The following is a 19,450-nucleotide window of genomic DNA, read 5'->3' as shown; positions in this document are numbered from 1 at the left end:
CTTCCCTCATCCACTAAACAGAACTTTACTATAGAAAAATAATGCTCTATTTCACATACTTAATATCTAACTTACAATACATATTATATAACACATTTATAGCATATATATTATATAAGCATAAATTAGAACATTATTTTCCAAATGGACTAGACTATATATATAAAAGACTACACACACACACACACACACACCAAGGAGAAGACTTTTTAAAGAATAAAAGGACTGCTTCACTCCTTTTCGGCGGAAAGGTATCTGGGCTCTATACAGGTCAACTCGCCTTGGTTTCTTTGGACTTAGGAACAAACTAGCTACTTTGGGAATCTAACCTATTCATAAGTGGAGGAACTTCTGTGATGCTGACATGATATTTTGGAAAAGGAAAGATCCCTCTGGTTATGGAGACCAAATGAAACCTTACCAAAATGGTAACATTTGGGCTAGATCTTCATGTACAGAATAGGAGTTTGACAGTCTGGATGATAAGGGGAAAAAATGGCAGTTAAGACAGACGGCTTGGGAAACACACAGAACCTTGAAGGCATAGAAAGCATACCTCTAGAATAGTAAGTTAGAAAATAACGGAAAGGCATGTTGAAGCCATGAAAAGCCTTGAATTAGACTTTTCTAACTAGTCAATATAGAGCAATTAAGGAATTTTAAGCAAGCAAAGTAACACAACTGGTATCTAACCCTTATATACAATAAATACTAACTGAATAAAAAAACTAATAAGTAAATGAACAGTGAATGAATGCAAACTGTGATTCAGAAAGGATAATCTGAGGTAATATGCAGGATAGATCAGAAATATGGAAGGTATTCCAAGAGATATACAAACAAAGGTATCAGGATTTCGGAGAAGGAATCACTTTGGACAAGAATGAATAGATGGAGAGAGACTAGTTAAGAGTTACTTGTGATAAACTAGGTAAAATAATTATGTTGTAAGGCTAATGGCACTGGGACTATAAGGAAAATAAAAGAGGTGTTATGCTGCAAAGAAAAAATCAACAAGACTTGATGAAGGGTGACTGGGAGGAAAGTGGTATCAAATACTTATTGACTACTTATTATATATTGGCCATTTTAAAGTTTCCAGCTGGCTGACCGGTGGAATTATTGACAAAATTATATGATACCATATACTATTAATTATAATAAATTATCTCATGATATTATCTTCTACTCTTCTCTCTATATTCCCACCCTCTACACATCTTCTAACTGCAATTTTATAACTAAAATAATTTTAACTGAATTGTTTAATAAACCAAGAGGTCACATAAGCATAACTAGTAAAAAGCATATAGGTAGAGGAATAGCCTTAAAATAAAGAACACTTCTAAAATCAAAAAGGAGGAAGAAAACTGAAGACTACAAGTACCTTTAAGACACTGAGAAGAGAAATTGAGAAATGTTTAGTGGCATAAGTCCAACAACAATTTAGTAATGTTCTATTGCTAAACACAGAAAAGGAAAAGAAGAAATTAAAGCATCCTCATATGACAAACTGCTTTTGAGTCTATTTTATTCAGTTAAAAAAATATATAAGTCCTGGTAGTATTTCCCTGTTTCAACATTTTCAGTGTAATTTTTTTTTTTTCTTTTTTTTTGGTACGCAGGCCTCTCACTGTTGTGGCCTCTCCCGTTGCGGAGCACAGGCTCCGGACGCGCAGGCTCAGCGGCCATGGCTCACGGGCCCAGCAGCTCCGCGGCATGTGGGATCTTCCCGGACCAGGGCACGAACCCGTGTCCCCTGCATCGGCAGGCGGACTCTCAACCACTGCGCCACCAGGGAAGTCCCTTCAGTATAATATTGAAATGAAAAGTTTTCTAAAAACATGGATGTACTTTATACTCTATCTGGCCTCTAGGATAATTTCCAGCAGGATTAAAATCAAAAGTATGCATACTTTTAGGAATAATTATGTAACTTTAAATCCCAGAAAAGAGATGTGTAATTTAAAACAACCATATAAAAACATAAACCTTGCTAATACTGTGTGGGTTCTGTCAAATCAGAGGTATAAATACGCTTCAAATTAGGTATATAACAACTCTTGGCACATCTGTGCACACGTCTTATTTTTAAGTTAAGAATTGCAACTTTGCTCATAAAACTTACAACACCAAATATCATACACATGCATATATGTATATGTGTGTACATATATATGTGTATGTATACATATATACATTTTTTCCTAATTGCTATCTACTTGATGTTAAAATTTTAATAGGATTGAGGCAATAGACCCAAATAGATTTTATTAAAATGTTTCTTGGGAATAACTTTCTTAGAACTGAACATTTTTTATAGTCCTTTACGTCTCTAAAATTCTTTGACTCTCTAACAATCACCATAAAAACAGAAACAATTTCATTAAGCTTATTCTAAGAAATACTGTATTTTAATTTTAGATAAGGAGTATGTTAAAATATTTACCAACTGTGTTAGCACTCTGACATCAAAATAATGATTAGTTGCTTGAGTATTTCCTCTAGAAGATTTTTTCTGAAATAACACAAAAATTTAAAAAATTAGATTGTTGAGGTTGGAGTGGAACATAAAAGACAATTTAGGGACTATCCAACATACACTAAGTAACCCAGAGGGAAAAAAGGTCTTATTATTTTATTTTAGCTTTTTCTATAGATGTGTAACTTTGTGTCATCTACATCAATCAACGTGCACTCTTAAAAACCATTAATCTCCTACTTTTATTCCTCTAAAGCAAGGACTGGCAAACTATGGCCTATGGGTCAAATCCAGACTGCCACCAGTCTTCGTAAATACGGTTCTACTGGAACACAACCAGGATCAGTCATTTACATATTGTCTATGGCTGCTTTCATGCTACAACAGCAGAGCTGGCCAGTTGTAAGAGAGAACACATGGCCTGCAAAGCCTATATTTACTATTTGGTTTTTTATATTAAGTTCACTGATCCCTGCTCTAAAGGGAGAGATCACCAAAGTTCCTCTTCAAATCAAAGATATTTTAGAAGCCCATATAGAACCCTCCTATAAAATGGCCAAACTTAGTTTTTAAACTGTTATCAGGGCAGAACATGACTTTAGTTTTAAGCAAGCAGTTTACATTGTAGAAATTAGATGTTATTTAGATGACACTCTCTCCTTTAGGTTTCAAAATTCCTATGATTTCAGAAATAATCTCCTATCATTTTCTGAGAAAAACATTTGCATTTTAGTTTTAAAAGACCTTAGAAATAAAAAGTAGATGAATTGTTTTCATGAAGGCAAGGCCTAAAGAACTAAAGATAAGTCATCTTTTACTTTTCCTTAAGCACAAATAATTTCATAAGTAAGATGATTTTCTCTGAACTCACCTGTCCTTCTAATAGGTCACAATCTTCATCTTTAACTTGTCCATTTATCAAATAAATATTATTTTCTATTTGCTTGGCCCAGTGTATAAGTCCATTCTTAAAAGAAACACAACATGGATATCATTCAAATATAATGCCATCTCAAACTCCCTCGAGTCAACTTTTTTCTACCTAGTATACTGAAATATTAAAAATCCCTAAGTATCAGCAATATGGCATTTAAATTCAATTATCATAAACAACAAAAAAGTATATCCCCAATTTTTGGCACTTCACCCATATTTAATAATAGTTTTTCTAATCTTCTTCCCAAACTAACATTTATGTCACAGACCTAGGAGACTTAATAACCACAGTCAAATAAAATTCAATAATTCCTGTTATCTTAAAAAAAGTGAGAAAAGAGAAAGAGCCTCAAACAAATATATAAAGCAGTATTAAAGAGGAAAAAATAAGCAAGTTCCATTTACCTCTTTCAATAGGAAAAAAATAAGAGAAATAAGTTATGAACAAAAGAATGGTACAGAAATACAAAAAAGAACTGGAAGATGAAAAACAAAAGTAAAGATGAAGATAGTTCCCTGTGCTATACAGTAGGACCTTGTTGTTTATCCATTCTACATATAACAGTATGCATCTGCTAATCCCAAACTCTCAATCTATATTCAATACCCTATGATAACCCATAATCAAAAAGAATATGAAAAAGAATATATGAATCACTTTGCTGTACAGCAGAAATTAACACAACATTGTAAATCAACTATATTTCAATGAAATAAATTTAAAAAAAAACTAAAGTTGAAGAGAAAGCAAAAAGACCAAACAGTACATCTTCCTACATAATTATATTTTACAATGTACATAATTACATGTTAATTAACAAATATTTATGGAGCACTTATTATGCTAAATACATTAGTATGATAACAATGTCCCACCTCTAATTTTTTAATCTGGGTAGAGTAACAAATTAGTTACCCATAACAATATTATTATAATTAGAATGCAGTTTCTGAGGATTATAAAATGAATGGCATAGACAACCAGAATAAAGGCAGATCATCTATTCAGCAATCACTAAAGAAAATTCATTTTACCCTGATACCTTTGTATTTTTCTCCAGAGTATAGCTGACAGAAGTAGTAGACAGTGGGACATGAATATTAATATATACTGTACACTCTAAAGAAAGCCATGAAGCTGATAGTCCATTTTGATACTTCCAATCTGCTGGTTTTGCAGAACTCTTTAGCAAAGGGGGAAAAACATAAAATATGTGATTTACGTAAAACACACGGAGCAATAAAACATCATAAAATGTACAACCCAGTAACTTATACAAGCTGTTATCTAATATATTTGGCCAAATTCCTTCATGAAAGGGTAATAGGTTAGAACTAAATAAAAATAAAGCATGCATTAAAAGTTCAGTATTCTTCAGCACATCCCAGGCAATCTTGGCAACTCCCTCGCCCAGCAAAAGGCTTGCTTAAAATCCTGACAAGTCCTCTGGTCCTGTAGGTCCCACATGTAGCTTCAACAGTATCAATTCTGAAGCTTCTGATGGAGAGTAAATAATCACTGAGCAAATACTAGGTGCCAGACATTTTCCTTTCTGTCCTATCCTTGCTAACAGAATACTGCATTACTTTTTCACACTGCTTCTCTTTTTTTTTTGGCCACACTGCATGGCCTGTGGGATCTTAGTTCCCTGACCAGGGATCGAACCTGTGCCCCCCTGCAGTAGAAGCATAGTCTTAACCACTGGACCACCAGGGAAGTCCCTCACATTGCTTTTTAGACACCTTGGCAAAATGTTAGTTTGGATCCTGCTGAGTACAGACAGCTTGTTTACTGGGGACTGTGGCTCCCACAAGCCTAGACACTTTTACTGCTAGCCTCTCAAATATAATACCAGACACATAAACAAGGTAGGGAGAGCTTAACAAAAATATTTTAACAATAAAAAAAAACACAAATTGTCCTTGTCTGTAGTGAAATTAATCATATTTCAAAATAAAAAACTACAGGTGGTCGTGGACATTAACAGGAAGAGATAGCACTGAAAATTATTAAAACTAAAAATTGAATTTTATTTAAAAATAGTTTGCAACACAGAAAAATCTTTAAAGAGCAGTTTTTCTTACCTTTGGATTATGGATATCGTAAGTTCGACAAAATATTCTTTATTAATTAAGGATAGAAATAACCAAAAAAATAAGAAAGCAATTCTTGATAACCAAAAGAAAATAAACCATCAAAAAATAAAGTATATGCATCCAAGAGTTTTTACAAAATCATACCACTTCATGGCATGACACTTAAAGATATGTATACACATATATATGTATGTATATGTTTGTGTAAATACATATACATACATATATACAAATTCCTCTGACTATAATACTTGTGGTATTGTAAACTATTTCCTACTGCTTATAAATCCTGCTAATCACAATGAATAGAATGATAGCTCTTACAAAACTGTCCTCAAATACAGACCCTTTTTAACAAATAGGAGTGCTGTTCTGAATGAAGTCAAGTCTGGGAATGTTTACTGGGTCAAAGGGTCTGTACATGAAACTTTCTAGTTAAATACCAAAGGAGTTAACAGCCCGCCTTCTACAGGAATGATCACTTTTTGAATATTGTCTTTTTGCAGGTCCTAATTTATTGGGCCCTTGCAATGCTTCACTCCCTTGGTGAGGCTGCCTCATGCTTGGGACGTACTTGCCCTGGTAATATGTAGAGGAAAGAAGCTAAGAAGGCCCTATAATTGGCTTTTAGTGTCACTTGATCTTGGCCAAAGATATAAAAATTGCCAGCTCAGTGCAGCTGTGCTTTGCATTGAACATTTTATCTATAGGAACTGGAGGTAAACAAAATAAAAGCATTACTTTGCCTAAGCTGTACCTTTCTGTAGGGGCCCTAGTGTATTTCAATGTACAGGGGTGGAGAGCTGGTAAAGAGTTCAGAATGCCCAGTCCTTGCCACCTCTCTCAAACTCTTTACAACCCTGATACATGATTAACAACCATTATTACCATTATTATTGGCAGTCCGAATTATGTGTTATTTACAGAAAAACGTACAAACTAAGCCTATTTTTTAAATGATGACTTAAATAAATGTTTGGGGAAAAAACCTGCAGGAACATTATTTTGGTATCATATACTTTAGAACATAAACACCTAAATAAAAGATACTTTTTTGTAGAAGAACAAAAGTGAAGTGTCACTCGTTCTGAGACCTCCTCGTCTGTGAAATTCCACAGTCTCTTTTTATTCATAGATTTTTCCACAGCAAATACTAGCTGAAAGAGAGGAAAACACATCAACTGAATACAAAATAAAATAAGAGAGTGCAGAAAAAGACAATTATAATATCCTTAAGCACTCATCTAGCTTTAAAATTCCATGATGCTATCATTAAATTTCCTTTTTCTCAAAAGAAAGAGTGAAACTGATTATTAACCATTTAGATTCCATTTTTAGGGATATATAAAAATTAGGTATTAAAAAAGTATAATTCACTGCCATTAATGATCAACTGAACATGATTTTGGGCAACTAACATTTAAGTGAAGTACAGAATAAAGACTTTAATTAGAATGAGAAGTGACAAGTGATTTTTAACCTATAAAAATGGAGCGTGTCACCTATTTGGCATTTCTTATTTAAATGTCTCAAAAGATGTAAGGTAATAATACATAAGGGCACATAAAATATAGTAATAACATAAATTCTAAGTGAAAAAAATCAGAAATAGTGACAAAAATCTATGCCACATGTAAGAATTATAAAAATGCATACCTTATATAGGGAGAGGGTTCATAAATTTGGCTCTAAGCTTTCTAAAAATAATGTGCACAGAGAAACCCAATCAGTTCCCTAATTCACACAGTCCATAAGCTAAACAATTGATCAGAAGAGGCATAACTTTTTTTTTTTTACATCTTTATTGGAGTATAATTGCTTTACAATGGTGTGTTAGTTTCTGCTTTATAACAGAATGAATCAGTTATACATATACATATATCCCCATATCTCTTCCCTCTTGCGTTTCCCTCCCTCCCACCCTCCCTATCCCACCCCTCTAAGCAGTCACAAAGCACTGAGCTGATCTCCCTGTGCTATGCGGCTGCTTCCCACTAGCTATCTATTTTACGTTTGGTAGTGTATATATGTCCTTGCCACTCTCTCACTTTGTCCCAGCTTACCCTTCCCCCACCCCATATCCTCAAGTGCATTCTCTAGTAGGTCTGTGTCTTTATTCCTGTCTTACCCCTAGGTTCTTCATGACATTTTTTTTACTTAAATTATGTATATATGTGTTAGCATATGGTATTTGTCTTTCTCCTTCTGACTAACTTCACTCTGAATAACAGACTTTAGGTCCATCCACCTCATTACAAATAGCTCAATTTTGTTTCTTTTTATGGCTGAGTAATATTCCATTGTATATATGTGCCACATCTTCTTTATCCATTCATCCGACGATGGACACTTAGACCCAGCAATCCCACTACTGGGCATATACCCTGAGAAAACCATAATTCAAAAAGAGTCATGTACCAAAATGTTCATTGCAGCTCTATTTACAATAGCCCAGAGATGGAGGCATAACTTTCTTAATAATGATATCAAAATAAATTTCTTCAAAGACAATATTATGTAATATAACAAACAAAGTTCTTAGCAATGACCTTATGGGAGACAGTGACAAGTTTTATAAGGTTACTTCATATATTGTCCCTCAATGCAGGTCAATGGAAACAATTAATTAAATTGTTAAATTAATTAAATTGATAATTAAAATGCTAAAATTGGGCTTCCCTGGTGGCGCAGTGCTTGAGAGTCCGCCTGCCAATGCAGGAGACGCGGGTTCGTGCCCCGTTTCGGGAAGATCCCACATGCCGCGGAGCGGCTGGGCCCGTGAGCCATGGCCACTGAGCCTGCGCGTCCGGAGCCTGTGCTCCGCAAATGGGAGAGGCCACAACAGTGAGAGGCCCGCATAACGCAAGGAAAAAAAAAAAAAAAAATGCTAAAATTTCTGAAATAGGGCATTTCTAAAATCTTACATGCTTCTTAGAAACAAAAGAGATAGAAAAAGCAAGAGGAAGGAGGATCTACTGTATCTGTCTAGCACTGAGCCCACATTCAACCCAACCACAAGAGGATGCACAGCCAATGCTATTAAATACACATGGATATAGATTACATTTCAAAATGCCAAATAGGATGAATGATTGTGAAAGAGGTACATTTATTTAAAACAGTAAAAAAGGCAGAAGGTTGAATAACTTGCCAGGGGAGGGATTATCACCATTTTCTTCCTTTAACCCCATAAGTACAAATATCAAAGGTTTGAAGGTGGGATATTTGATGGGAGAGAATGTTACAAAACTGGAAGAATCTGTAGCACCTGGATTTTTAGCTGCACACTTTTTACTAGAAAAAGGTTTAGGGGGATTCTGTGGGGTTTTTCACTTCTCAAGATAATGAGGTCTTCTCTCTTGGGGTGGAAAATAACTTTTGAAGGCTTATTTGGATCTTGAGTACTAAAAGAGATGAAAACTGGCTGCACAGAGTTTGCTTTAGGTCTGGGCTTAAGGGGAAACAGCTTGTGGACCCTCATATTTACTTGTAAACCATGTTACCCAAATGACTGACATAGGAATTAAACAAAAAGCAGGGGATTCATAATAGATACTCGGTCCAGAAATAAAGAATAAGTATCTGACTTGTTATTTTATGTCTTACTCTCAGGATCCTGAGAGAATTGAAGAGGTGAAGAATTGCAAAACCTATTAATTTCACATTACAGCAATCACTTGGAACTAAATGGAAGGTCTAGCAGAATACTGCTATGGCACAAGAAAAATTGTTAAACCATTATAACTTGTTTCACAATAGTAAAATGTTATCTTTAAAATAACGACTATTTTAAAAATATGTAGCATTGGTTGAAAATATAAATACTGACATGTATTACACTCAAGATACCAACCAATTGGGTGGAAAAAGCTGTTTCAACATAATCCCAGCATAGAGAATTAATCTAAATATGCCTAGGATCACTGTGTACAAGTATAATCAATTAAGATATAACTTTAAGAATTTTTGATATTTCAGACTTACTCTATGTAGGGTATTTTGAAATTCATTTCCCATTTCTAAGGTTGTAATAATAAATACTCCAAGAACTAAAAGTCCCCCTGGTAGCATTCTGGATACCTGTAAACAGAAATATAGTATTAGCTAACAAAAGCATTTGACATTATATGCAATCTTTTGTGTTTGAGAAGCTAAATATTAAATCAGCAAATGCCTACCTAGTACCAACTATATGCAAAGCATTGAGGTAGGGGCTTTGAAAAAAAAGGTTAAAATATTGAGAAATGGGAACTTCCCTGGTGGCACAGTGGTTAAGAATCTGCCTGCCAATTCAGGGGACATGGGCTCGAGCCCTGGTCTGGGAAGATCCCACATGCCATGGGGCTACTAAGCCTGTGCACCACTACTACTGAGCCTGCGCTCTAGAGCCTACAAGCCACAACTACTGAGCCCATGTGCCACAGCTACTGAAGCCCACGCACCTAGAGCCTGTGCTCCACAACAAGAGAAGCCACCGCAATGAGAAGTCTGCGCACCACAACGAAGTGTAGCCCCCGCTCACCGCAACTAGAGAAAGCCCGCGCGCAGCAACAAAGACCCAATGCAGCCAAAATGGATGAAAACCAAGATGAATGGGGTGTTATTATGCACACAATCGTCCTAGACTGTCCTTAACTTTTTACCTTAAAACTACTTTGTAAATAAAACCATTTAATAATGACACTCTTTAGCTACATCAATAAATAAACTACTTTCTCCAAAGATCGAAAACTAAAATATCTCCAAAATTTTTCAAGGGCTTCCACTATCAGCTAAATAAAATACAAATTTTTATCTTAGACTGGTATTGCAGACTCTCTAAAATCTGGCTGATCTGATATTCAGAGCCTCATTTGATACTACTTCCCATGAAATATTCAAGCATCAATCACAAACTTCTCACTGTTCTCCACATATATGGTTAGGCTTTCTGACTCTATACCTTTACTCAGGCTGCTCACTCAGCCTTGAAAAGACTTTCTCTTACACGTCTACATGCCTGAACTCTACTGAATACCTCGAAGTCAGCTTGAGGAAGCTGCCTTCCCTGATCCTTTGATCTCCAAACTCCTGCAGGACCTCAGTGTAGTTTTCCCATGGAGCTTATCACATGAACCTGTACTATGGTTATGTCTGAACCTTACTAGTTGATCTGGGAGCTCCTTAATGGAAGAAGTTAATTCTCAACTACCTTTGTATCCCTATAATATTCAGCAGAGTCTGGGATTTGAGCAGAGGGGGTTCAGCTTGAAACTCCATTGTTTCCTGTTGTTTAGCTTTACCTCAATTTTTAAAACCTTCTTATTGATATTGGGCATTTATATTATTTCCAATTTTTCTGTACCTTAAAATAATATTGGTTAAAAATCCTAGCAAGTTTCTGTGTTCACAGGATTATTTGCTTATAATAAATCTCCTGAGGTGGATAACTAGGTGGATAACTAGGTTAAAGGGTCATACATATTTTTAAGGATTTTGACACATCCTACCAGTTTGTCCTGCATAATATCTGTGATTTTCCTTCCACATCATTGTGGCTAGTTCTTAGTGCCACATGTATTCTTTTCTACCATCTATACTCATAGTGCTCTGGTTACCTTTTATGTACTTAATGTATGAGCAAACTGATCACAAAGTTAAGTCTTCAAAAAATTAGATACCATAGTCTAACCCCTAATATATTTGCATTATGTCTGCTGGTGGTTCCCTCTGATTTCATAAATTCTATTTACTACAGTGACACAAGCTTGACATACATAAATAAGGAATAAAGTTTTCATACTTAGCATGGGGAACTTGCACATCTTTTAAAAATCATCAACAAATAAAATTAACCATTTCTTGCTAGAGGCAAAAAGATTATCTATTTTACTACATAAATTTTATGTTTGTGTGTATAGATGTATATAGACTAGACATAGATATAGATACAGGTATGTAATTTTACAGAAGGCCAAAAGCAAAATTAGAGTAGAAAGTTATTTACAAACCATTGGAAATATAAGTTTAAAATATTTAATATTTCATTAGAAGATGGTATTAAATATTTATTGCATTTTTCAAAAATATAACTACATACTACCCCCCATCACAAATGCAGATAAACATGTGTGTGTTTGAAGATTTAAAGATAATTGGAGAAGGAAATAATTTTATTTTTACCTTATTTTAACATACTTTATTGGATGATATAATCCATTCAATAACTACTTTTAAGTGAATTTACTCATCATTCTGACTCACCCCAAACCTGTTTCCTCTTCATGTAATGGCAACGCCATCTTCCTAGACCCAGGCTAAAAAAAAAAATCTCAATAATCTTTAGCAACTCTCTCACAATCTCTTTTTACTGCCAATCTACTTGGTCACTGAATCATCTTAATACTAGCTCTTTCTCTGAAATGTTTTGGCAATGAAGCTTTAGCCCACTGCTTTAGTTTGCTTATTTATCCATTCACTTATCCAACATTTTGGAGTTCTCATCATAAACCATGGGAACACTATGCCTGGCACTAAGGATACGGCCATAAACAAAAACGACGTGACCCCATCCTCAGGAAGCTTAGAGTCTAGTCACTAGCTCATGTCACCTTTTTTTGAACTATTACTGTAACTATATTTTCTGCTCTCTCTCGCTCCAATCCCTCTACTCTCCATTTACACTGTACCAGGGCACTGCAATTACTTTCTCAATTATTGGCAGGATTATTTCTCAATCCTTCTCAAAATAGGGAGCTCTGAAAGTCTACCATAGAGCTACTAGCTCCAAAAGAACTCCTTCCTTCCTAGAATGACACTTCAAAACCATCCATAAACTGGCCCCATACAGTCTTATGCCTAAAAGCATTCTTTTATATACACCATGCTTCAATTACACCCAATTGCGTGCTATTCTAACATACCTTTAAATTTCATGCCATTGGGTCATTTATCCACTGTCCTTTGTGCATTCAATGTGCTCCCTGACTTCTACTAGCAAAGTCCTATTCATCTTTCAAGTGTGAAGCTGTTTGAATCCAACCTTTGACAGATATTTAATCATTCCCCACTCTATATTCCTATGGTACTATCCTATTTTTATTCACTTCTCTTACAATTTGTTTTGGTAATAATGTCTTTCACTTTGCTTAAAATATAAATTCTAAGGACATTAAAGAAAAATTTAACCATCATTTTATTTCCTCAGTACCTGGTTTAAGTCTTTAAAACAATCTGACCAGCAACAATGTTACCAATAACTAGTATTATTTTAAAATAAGGAAAAATTGGAAATAAGGTAAATGACCAATAACAGGATATAGGTTAAAAAACACAACAGATAAAAGTTAACAATGGAAAAGCATAGTGTACAAGATCAAAGGCTTTCAAGTCACACCACCTGGGTTCAAATCCCAGTTTCACTACCTATTACATGAATCTTGGGTGGATTACTCAACTTCAAGTAAGAAAATGCTTTTTTAAAAACTAGATGCAAGTAATCAATAAATAAAAAATATAATCATGGAGGAAACAGAGCAGAAAATACTTCTATTTTTGACATACTACCCAAGTTTTGAAAACGTAAGAATGAGTACTCTGAAATCCTAGTCTAGTAACCTGAGGATAAGGTACTTTTATTTTGTTAGTCAATAAACACAAACAACTATATAAAGAAACAAACGTGATGACCTGGTTGGCATGTTCTGTGGCCCATTCTTCATCCAAGTTATCCAACTTAGCTTTGGAATGTTTGGAGCTCTCATCTTGTTCCTCTTTGGGTGGCGTTCTAGTGGCAAGAATCACGTAATCCTTTTGTGAAGAACACTTAAAAACAAATTAGAAAAGCTTATTAGGGTGATAACTGACTGAGGAATGCAAAGCCCTTATGACGTGCAAAAACTGAGTAATATTTATAGCAGCTTAAATTGTTAATACCTGTATTATACCAGAATCTACAGAGAAAACGATTTTCATGGATAGCCTTACAACATTTTCCTCACATGTTATTTATCTTTTAATATATTTAATACCAGCTCCTTATCTGTTTGGGCAACCTGAATGTGAATCATGCAGTGGTCCTTAAAAATGGCTTACTGGAACAGATTAGACAGTTCAACAAATATAAAAACCCAATAAAATAAAGCAACAAATGACCTTGTTCATCTTACTTTCATAAAAACAATGATAGTGGGGAACTTGTTCATGTGTGTCCACAGAAAAACAAAGGTGAAGTGATATTAGATTTATGTTCCTCAGTTTTAATAGCAATTAAATGCCAACCAGAAGTGGGAAACCTAAAGATAAATTTAGGAAAAATTTAATAGCTCAGTCTCATTACAGTGAAAATTTCCTATAAAGAAAGAGTAAAAATACAAGTTAGCATGATGTTATCCTCACACATGACCTGAAATTCTAATCGCTAGTGTCATCCTGGAACAGAAAATAAAGGAAGAGAAATTATTTCAATAAAAGTTATTTCCAGAAAGTTACATTGAAGTGCACAAAAGGAAAAGGTAGGTGCTGATTAAGAAAGCTCTTTCTTTTCATAAAATCTATGATTTTGAAAAGAAAAAGAAACTGACCCTAGGAGTAGGAGACAGGCAAGCCTGAAAGCTTGAGGGGAAGGCAAGAAAAGTGATGAATCCTGGAATAAAGAGAAAGAAGAAGCATGTAGAATACTGAAAGGAATGAAAAGGCAGCATGAAGAGAGATTGGAATTCTCCCTAAATTGTGGGAGACTTATACGTAAGATGGTGGTTTTGCTGAGCTCTAGAAACAGCCTATGTGCTGTAAGGCAAGTTTGGAAGAGGGTATTTCTCCCTGACCTTTCACCTTTACTGATCAGTTCTGTTCCTAGCAAAAAGAACCCCATACTAGATGTTAAGTAACGTGAATCTAAAAGAAGTTCAGATTGTTGCCAGGAGAGGTTGTCTGGCTGTCTAATGAGAAGCCTAAGAGGGTGGTATTACCTGGGTGAACAGTGCAGGGTCTGCCCTCTGTCTTACAAGTTAAGAAATCGGATTCGTGAAAACTCTGAGAATGCACCTGTCTCTGAGGGCCACACTGACATTACCTAAGATCATTCAGAATGATGCTAAAAGTAGAATACCATGAACACGTATAAGTCCTCTGCATGGTGCATTCTTTATAAGTAGGCAACATAGGGCATCAAATTGTAAGAGAAAGTAGCTTGGGAATGTGGATAGAATCAGAACAAGTTAATTATCCAATTTGAAGGTTCTAAGGCATCATGTTAAAATATCCAGAAAGAAATCTGCCCCCAATAGGGTTTTATTTGCTATTAGGCCTCAAAATTAATCTTTGGACCAGAGTACAGTCTCCCCTAAATAGTGTTTAGATGTATGTAGCCAGTTTGTTTGTGTGACTCCCCTTTTTTCATTTCTGTGTACTGCTGACAAGTCCTCCCTGCTGATTAACGCATTCTTCCTTCAATTATAATATATCAGTGGGTGCTTATGCTTTGTAAAGTAACTGCCCAAATATCTGTTCCATTTTGGTTTGATTTTTGAGCCTTAACTCTAAGAGGGAAATAAAATTTGTGTAACATCCAAATTTCTCTCAGTCCCTTTCCCTCAATCTCCACTGAATCAATATTAAAAAAAAATTCAATAAATGGGTACGATAATATACAATAAAATATACGACCTATATTTGCTACAAGTCTGAAATAAGACAAACTAGAAATAAAATTATAAAAAGCTACCTTTGTAAAAAATGGGACAACCAGGAATTAAAGATTAAAGGGGCACAAAAATCCCTTTGGAAAGACAATAAAACATGAATAATCTAGTCAGTAAAATTCTAATTTTGCAGTGTCTACCTTATAAGTTACTTTTACATTGTCAAAAGGGAATGTGTTCTGACTTGGGCAAACCTGGGCTACATTATTCTTCTTAATTCCATCCCTCCATCCCCTAACTTGAATTTATTGTTAAATAGCATATTTTAACTTTAAATAAACAAATTTGCTTTCTCAGTAAATACATAGGAAAAGATACATACCTGTCCTATTAAAAGACCAGAGACAAAACCTTTTCCTTGGAGACTGATGTTTGAAAGATACTGGCCAACAGTCTCTTCTACAATGTAGGTTCTTCCCATTATTAAGAACTAATTCAACCTCCTAAATTATAAGAAAAAATATAGAGCATTTTTAGGCAAAAAATATAATTTGCAATGTTCTCCTCGTTGGGGTAGTATAAAGACAGAAGTTGTACTACCCTGATACTACCCCATACCTTACAGTGATTGCTTATTCAACAGGGTATTCTTTCTTGCAAAGTTTGAATGTAGCTTCAGCATTCTCAACAGAGTGTTGCAGGAAATGACTACCAATCAACCAGAGTTGACATGAGCGATAAAACCTACTCCCATACCTCAGATAATGAAGAGGACACTAAACTACTAGTAGCCAACACACCTGATTTCTTATTTAGATCTATTACTCCTTAGTTGTATCATCCTTGGTAATTTATTGCTGAGCCTCACTGTGTTCATTTCTAAAACAGAAAAGATGATAATTTCTGAGTTGCTCAATGGGAGGTAAAGGGAATCAAATTCATGTATTCAGTAAGCACACTATAAAGAACTACTATGTGCAAGAAATTGTGCCAAGTGGGATGGCACGAAGATGAATACTACTTGGCCTCTGCCCTTGAGTAACTCAGAGTACAACTGGAATGATGGAAGTAGACAAACAGCAATACAATAATAACAAATATTTGTAGAGCTTCCATTTTGTGTAAGGCATTGTTCTAAGTACTTAACATATGGTGACATTTAATATTCAGAAAAACCCCCATGAGGCAGGGGACATATATACACTCTTGTTTTATAGATTTAGGAACTGAAACGAAAAAAGGTAACATAACTTGCCCAAGCAATAAAGCTGGTAAGTGGCAAAGGTAGGATTTCACTTCAGGCAGTCTGGCTCTAAAATCCATTTCTTAAATAGTATTCTTAAATACTGTGCTCATACTAAGGAGTCATACCCAGTCTCTCAATTAAACTTTCACTAAGGGGGACTCCTGTTCTACCCTCTCGCCAGTTTAGGGATGAAAATCAGCATATTCCTCTGACTGGCTCATGCTCCTTTGATTTGAGTTTCTGTAGCTTAAAATCAAAGATGCTGAATAAAAGAGGTAGGAAATAATAAATGATGATCTCAAGGAGTTCACATTCAGTGTGGGAGAAACAAAAAGCTATAAAATAGCCACAGAGAGACTGAAGAAACACAGTTGCAGCATTCTGAATAGCGGTAATAGTCACTTAGGTCCTGCAAAAAATCCCAATCTTATTCAGGACAACAAAATCCAGGCAACTCTAGATGTGTTGGGGTGGCTTATCTGACATCAGTAAAATAAACTGTCAGTCACAATGACTTGCATTACTCTAAAACTAAAGCCCAGAGAATCGCTTCCAGTTTGAAATGGCCTATTAGATGGTCTTTTCAAAGTTCCTGTTTGATTTTGTCTCAAAATGCATTAAATGTCTTCTTAGCTCTCAGGTTTGCACTTTTTTTTTTTTGGTGAAGTCTAGGACTGCCTGTCTAAATCATTAATGCCTCTATAAAGTTAAGGGCTTTCCACTTTTACCACCTTACGGTATGCATTTCTGTGTATTAAACTTTCTTTTACTTCATCATGCTATTCTACTCTTTTTCCTTCTGCCCTAAATAATTCTTAATTCTTACAAGAAATAGCAGTTAACAGTGACTCCAAGGTTATGATATGTAACTTTCTAATCTTACTTTTTCCAAGGTGTCATCTACTAGTCACGTTAATGTGTAAGAAACTGAATGCAACAGAAAGATGAAAATCTTTGGGTTATGAAATCTGGTTGACTGTCGGATATTTTTTTTCTTTAGTGCTCCTTCAAAACTTGGAAATGTAGCTAACCATACTTTATAAAGGACGCTAATAAAAATGTAGATCTTCTCTTATACAGTTCAATTTTTCCTGAAATGCTGTGTATCAGCAGAAGCTTTGCAAGTTGTCCAAACGCTGACTTGAGACCACGCAACTTCCCTGGACTCTGTTTTCCTAGTCTACAAAATAAAGAATTTGGATCATAGCAGGTCGGAAAACCTAATTTTAGGATTCTCTAAGTCCAAGTACAGAACATCTGCATTTTCCAAAGAGTAGATCAATAATGATAATATTGTGGGCCTAGGACATAATACAGTACTGCACATACCAGCAACCTTAATTAAAGTACTTATATAAAATATTTTGGAGGAAAGAAACAAGCTTAAGCTCCTTACTGCTATTCTCAAAGGTTTGCTACTGTGGGAATTGTAGGGAGGATGACATTAGGAATGCTTTATTTTCAATAAAGAATTTAACAAATTCTTGTAGAAGAGTAATCAAACATGAAATAATCTACGGATTCTTCTTAGAAGTCACAGAACTACAATTTGGAAACAAGTAGTTCTGTTACGGTGGCAGGGTGAGAAGTGGTTTTTAAGAACGAACGTGTTCAACTTCTGTTCCAAAAGTTTTTCAATTTTAACAATATAAACACAAGGCAACATTTTCTGTAACGTTACCTTAAAACATACAAATAAAAGCTACACTCAAACTCCTCTTGGCTTTTTAAAATCCTCTTCCTGGAAAATAAACCGAGCTCCTTAAATTCCTATTAAATCACCGTTACCAACTCCGCCACCAAAAAACCAAAAAATCTAAGTAAGATAAGTCTCACAACTGGACTTGAGTGTGTCGCACAGGAGTGACCGTCCATATATTTCCTATACTCTATCCCTTTCTGTCCTCCTTGAAAAGGCAGTTCTCTGTGCCCGAGTGCACACACATCACACACACACACACACACACACACACACACGCGGATTCCACCCTCAGGCTGACTCACCTGTACTCAGACTGTGCACGCGTGGCAGACAAATCTGTCGAACTGTCAGACCACCTGAGAAAGGTGTTTAGAGTGCAAGTACCAGCCTCCAGTGACCAGATTCCACTCCGGTCCCAATTCCACAGTCAATGAATTCATCAGAAAGCGACGAACTTCCCGCACCTCACTTCCTACTCCACACCCGGGGTCTCTGGAGTCAGGTGGCTCAGATTGATGACGCACGCTGGCCCCCTCCTTTCACCGCAGCGCCTCAGCCAAAGCGACTGCGGTCGCCACCCCGCCCCCTTCCGGGCGCCATTAAGAGCGTGGCGGTAGCCTGGCGTCTGCCGTCCGGCCCTGCCGGGACCGATGCCCTCTAGCGGCCCAGTGTCTAAAAGCCGCCAAAGAGGACGACCCATGGCATCCCGGAGCTATGACAGTAAGGTCGCCCTCCTCTTCAGGGAGGAACGTAGGTTAACGGGTACTATGTGGCGCCACCTCGCGGATAAGTGGTCGCGCGGCAGGCAAGGAGAGCCGGGGGGCGGGGAGAAAGGAGAAAGCGGACTTGGTGGTGCAGAATTGGGCTCACGGAAGGGTTTGGGGAAAACTACGTTTCCCTGAAGCCTACGCGGCTAGAAGCGGGTTGAAAAGGGGGCTGGAAAGCGGAGTGCACGACAGGGGTCAGAGACTGCCTCTGAACTCGGATTCCCAGGGTGCACAGCTTCCGGTGATTGCGCGCGCACTGCGGACACGGGCGTTGCGGCGCGTCTGGTGCAGCAGTTAACGCAGGACTCGATTTCCCAGGGTCCCGCCGCGTGAGTCTCCGTCGGGCGGGCGCGCGCGAGACGCCGAGCGAGGTGGCGGAGGCGGCAGCCCAGGCTTCTGGGTCCTCTTCGTCTTCGCCTTTCTTCTCCGTTTCTGCTCCGTCGGCCGCTGCCGCCACGGTCCCCGGCCCGATCGACATGGCGGCGGTATTGCAGCAAGTCCTGGAGCGCACGGAACTGAACAAGCTGCCCAAGTCGGTCCAGAACAAACTTGAGAAGTTCCTTGCTGACCAGCAGTCCGAGATCGATGGCCTCAAGGGGC

General features: G+C 36.7%; 2 protein-coding genes across 4 annotated transcripts in view; one reads left to right on the top strand and one right to left on the bottom strand.

The window, feature by feature from the left end:
* ODR4 (odr-4 GPCR localization factor homolog) overlaps positions 1 to 15,616 on the bottom strand; it is a 35,100-nt gene extending 19,484 nt beyond the window's left edge. The window contains exons 1-8 of one of the 3 annotated variants that reach the window (XM_007451146.1): positions 15,518 to 15,616; positions 13,184 to 13,318; positions 9,500 to 9,595; positions 6,566 to 6,672; positions 5,504 to 5,540; positions 4,462 to 4,602; positions 3,354 to 3,449; positions 2,450 to 2,518 (exon numbers count right to left, since the gene is read on the bottom strand). In XM_007451146.1, coding sequence (XP_007451208.1) covers positions 2,450 to 2,518; positions 3,354 to 3,449; positions 4,462 to 4,602; positions 5,504 to 5,540; positions 6,566 to 6,672; positions 9,500 to 9,595; positions 13,184 to 13,318; positions 15,518 to 15,616 — 780 coding nt within the window. The remainder of the gene's footprint in view (positions 1 to 2,449; positions 2,519 to 3,353; positions 3,450 to 4,461; positions 4,603 to 5,503; positions 5,541 to 6,565; positions 6,673 to 9,499; positions 9,596 to 13,183; positions 13,319 to 15,517) is intronic. The other 2 variants (XM_007451147.1, XM_007451148.1) reach the window with 2 other exon arrangements.
* Positions 15,617 to 19,176: 3,560 nt separating this feature from the next.
* The window catches only part of TPR (translocated promoter region, nuclear basket protein), a 65,152-nt gene continuing 64,878 nt past the window's right edge, over positions 19,177 to 19,450 (top strand). The window contains exon 1 of the mRNA XM_007451154.1: positions 19,177 to 19,448. Coding sequence (XP_007451216.1) covers positions 19,327 to 19,448 — 122 coding nt within the window. The 5' untranslated portion in view covers positions 19,177 to 19,326. The remainder of the gene's footprint in view (positions 19,449 to 19,450) is intronic.

The sequence above is a fragment of the Lipotes vexillifer genome, unplaced genomic scaffold, assembly GCF_000442215.2.
Source record: "Lipotes vexillifer unplaced genomic scaffold, Lipotes_vexillifer_v1.1 scaffold343, whole genome shotgun sequence".
Lineage (NCBI taxonomy): Eukaryota > Metazoa > Chordata > Mammalia > Artiodactyla > Lipotidae > Lipotes > Lipotes vexillifer.
The sequence above is the reverse complement of the archived record's forward strand: the minus strand, read 5'-3'. Positions and strand labels throughout refer to the sequence as shown.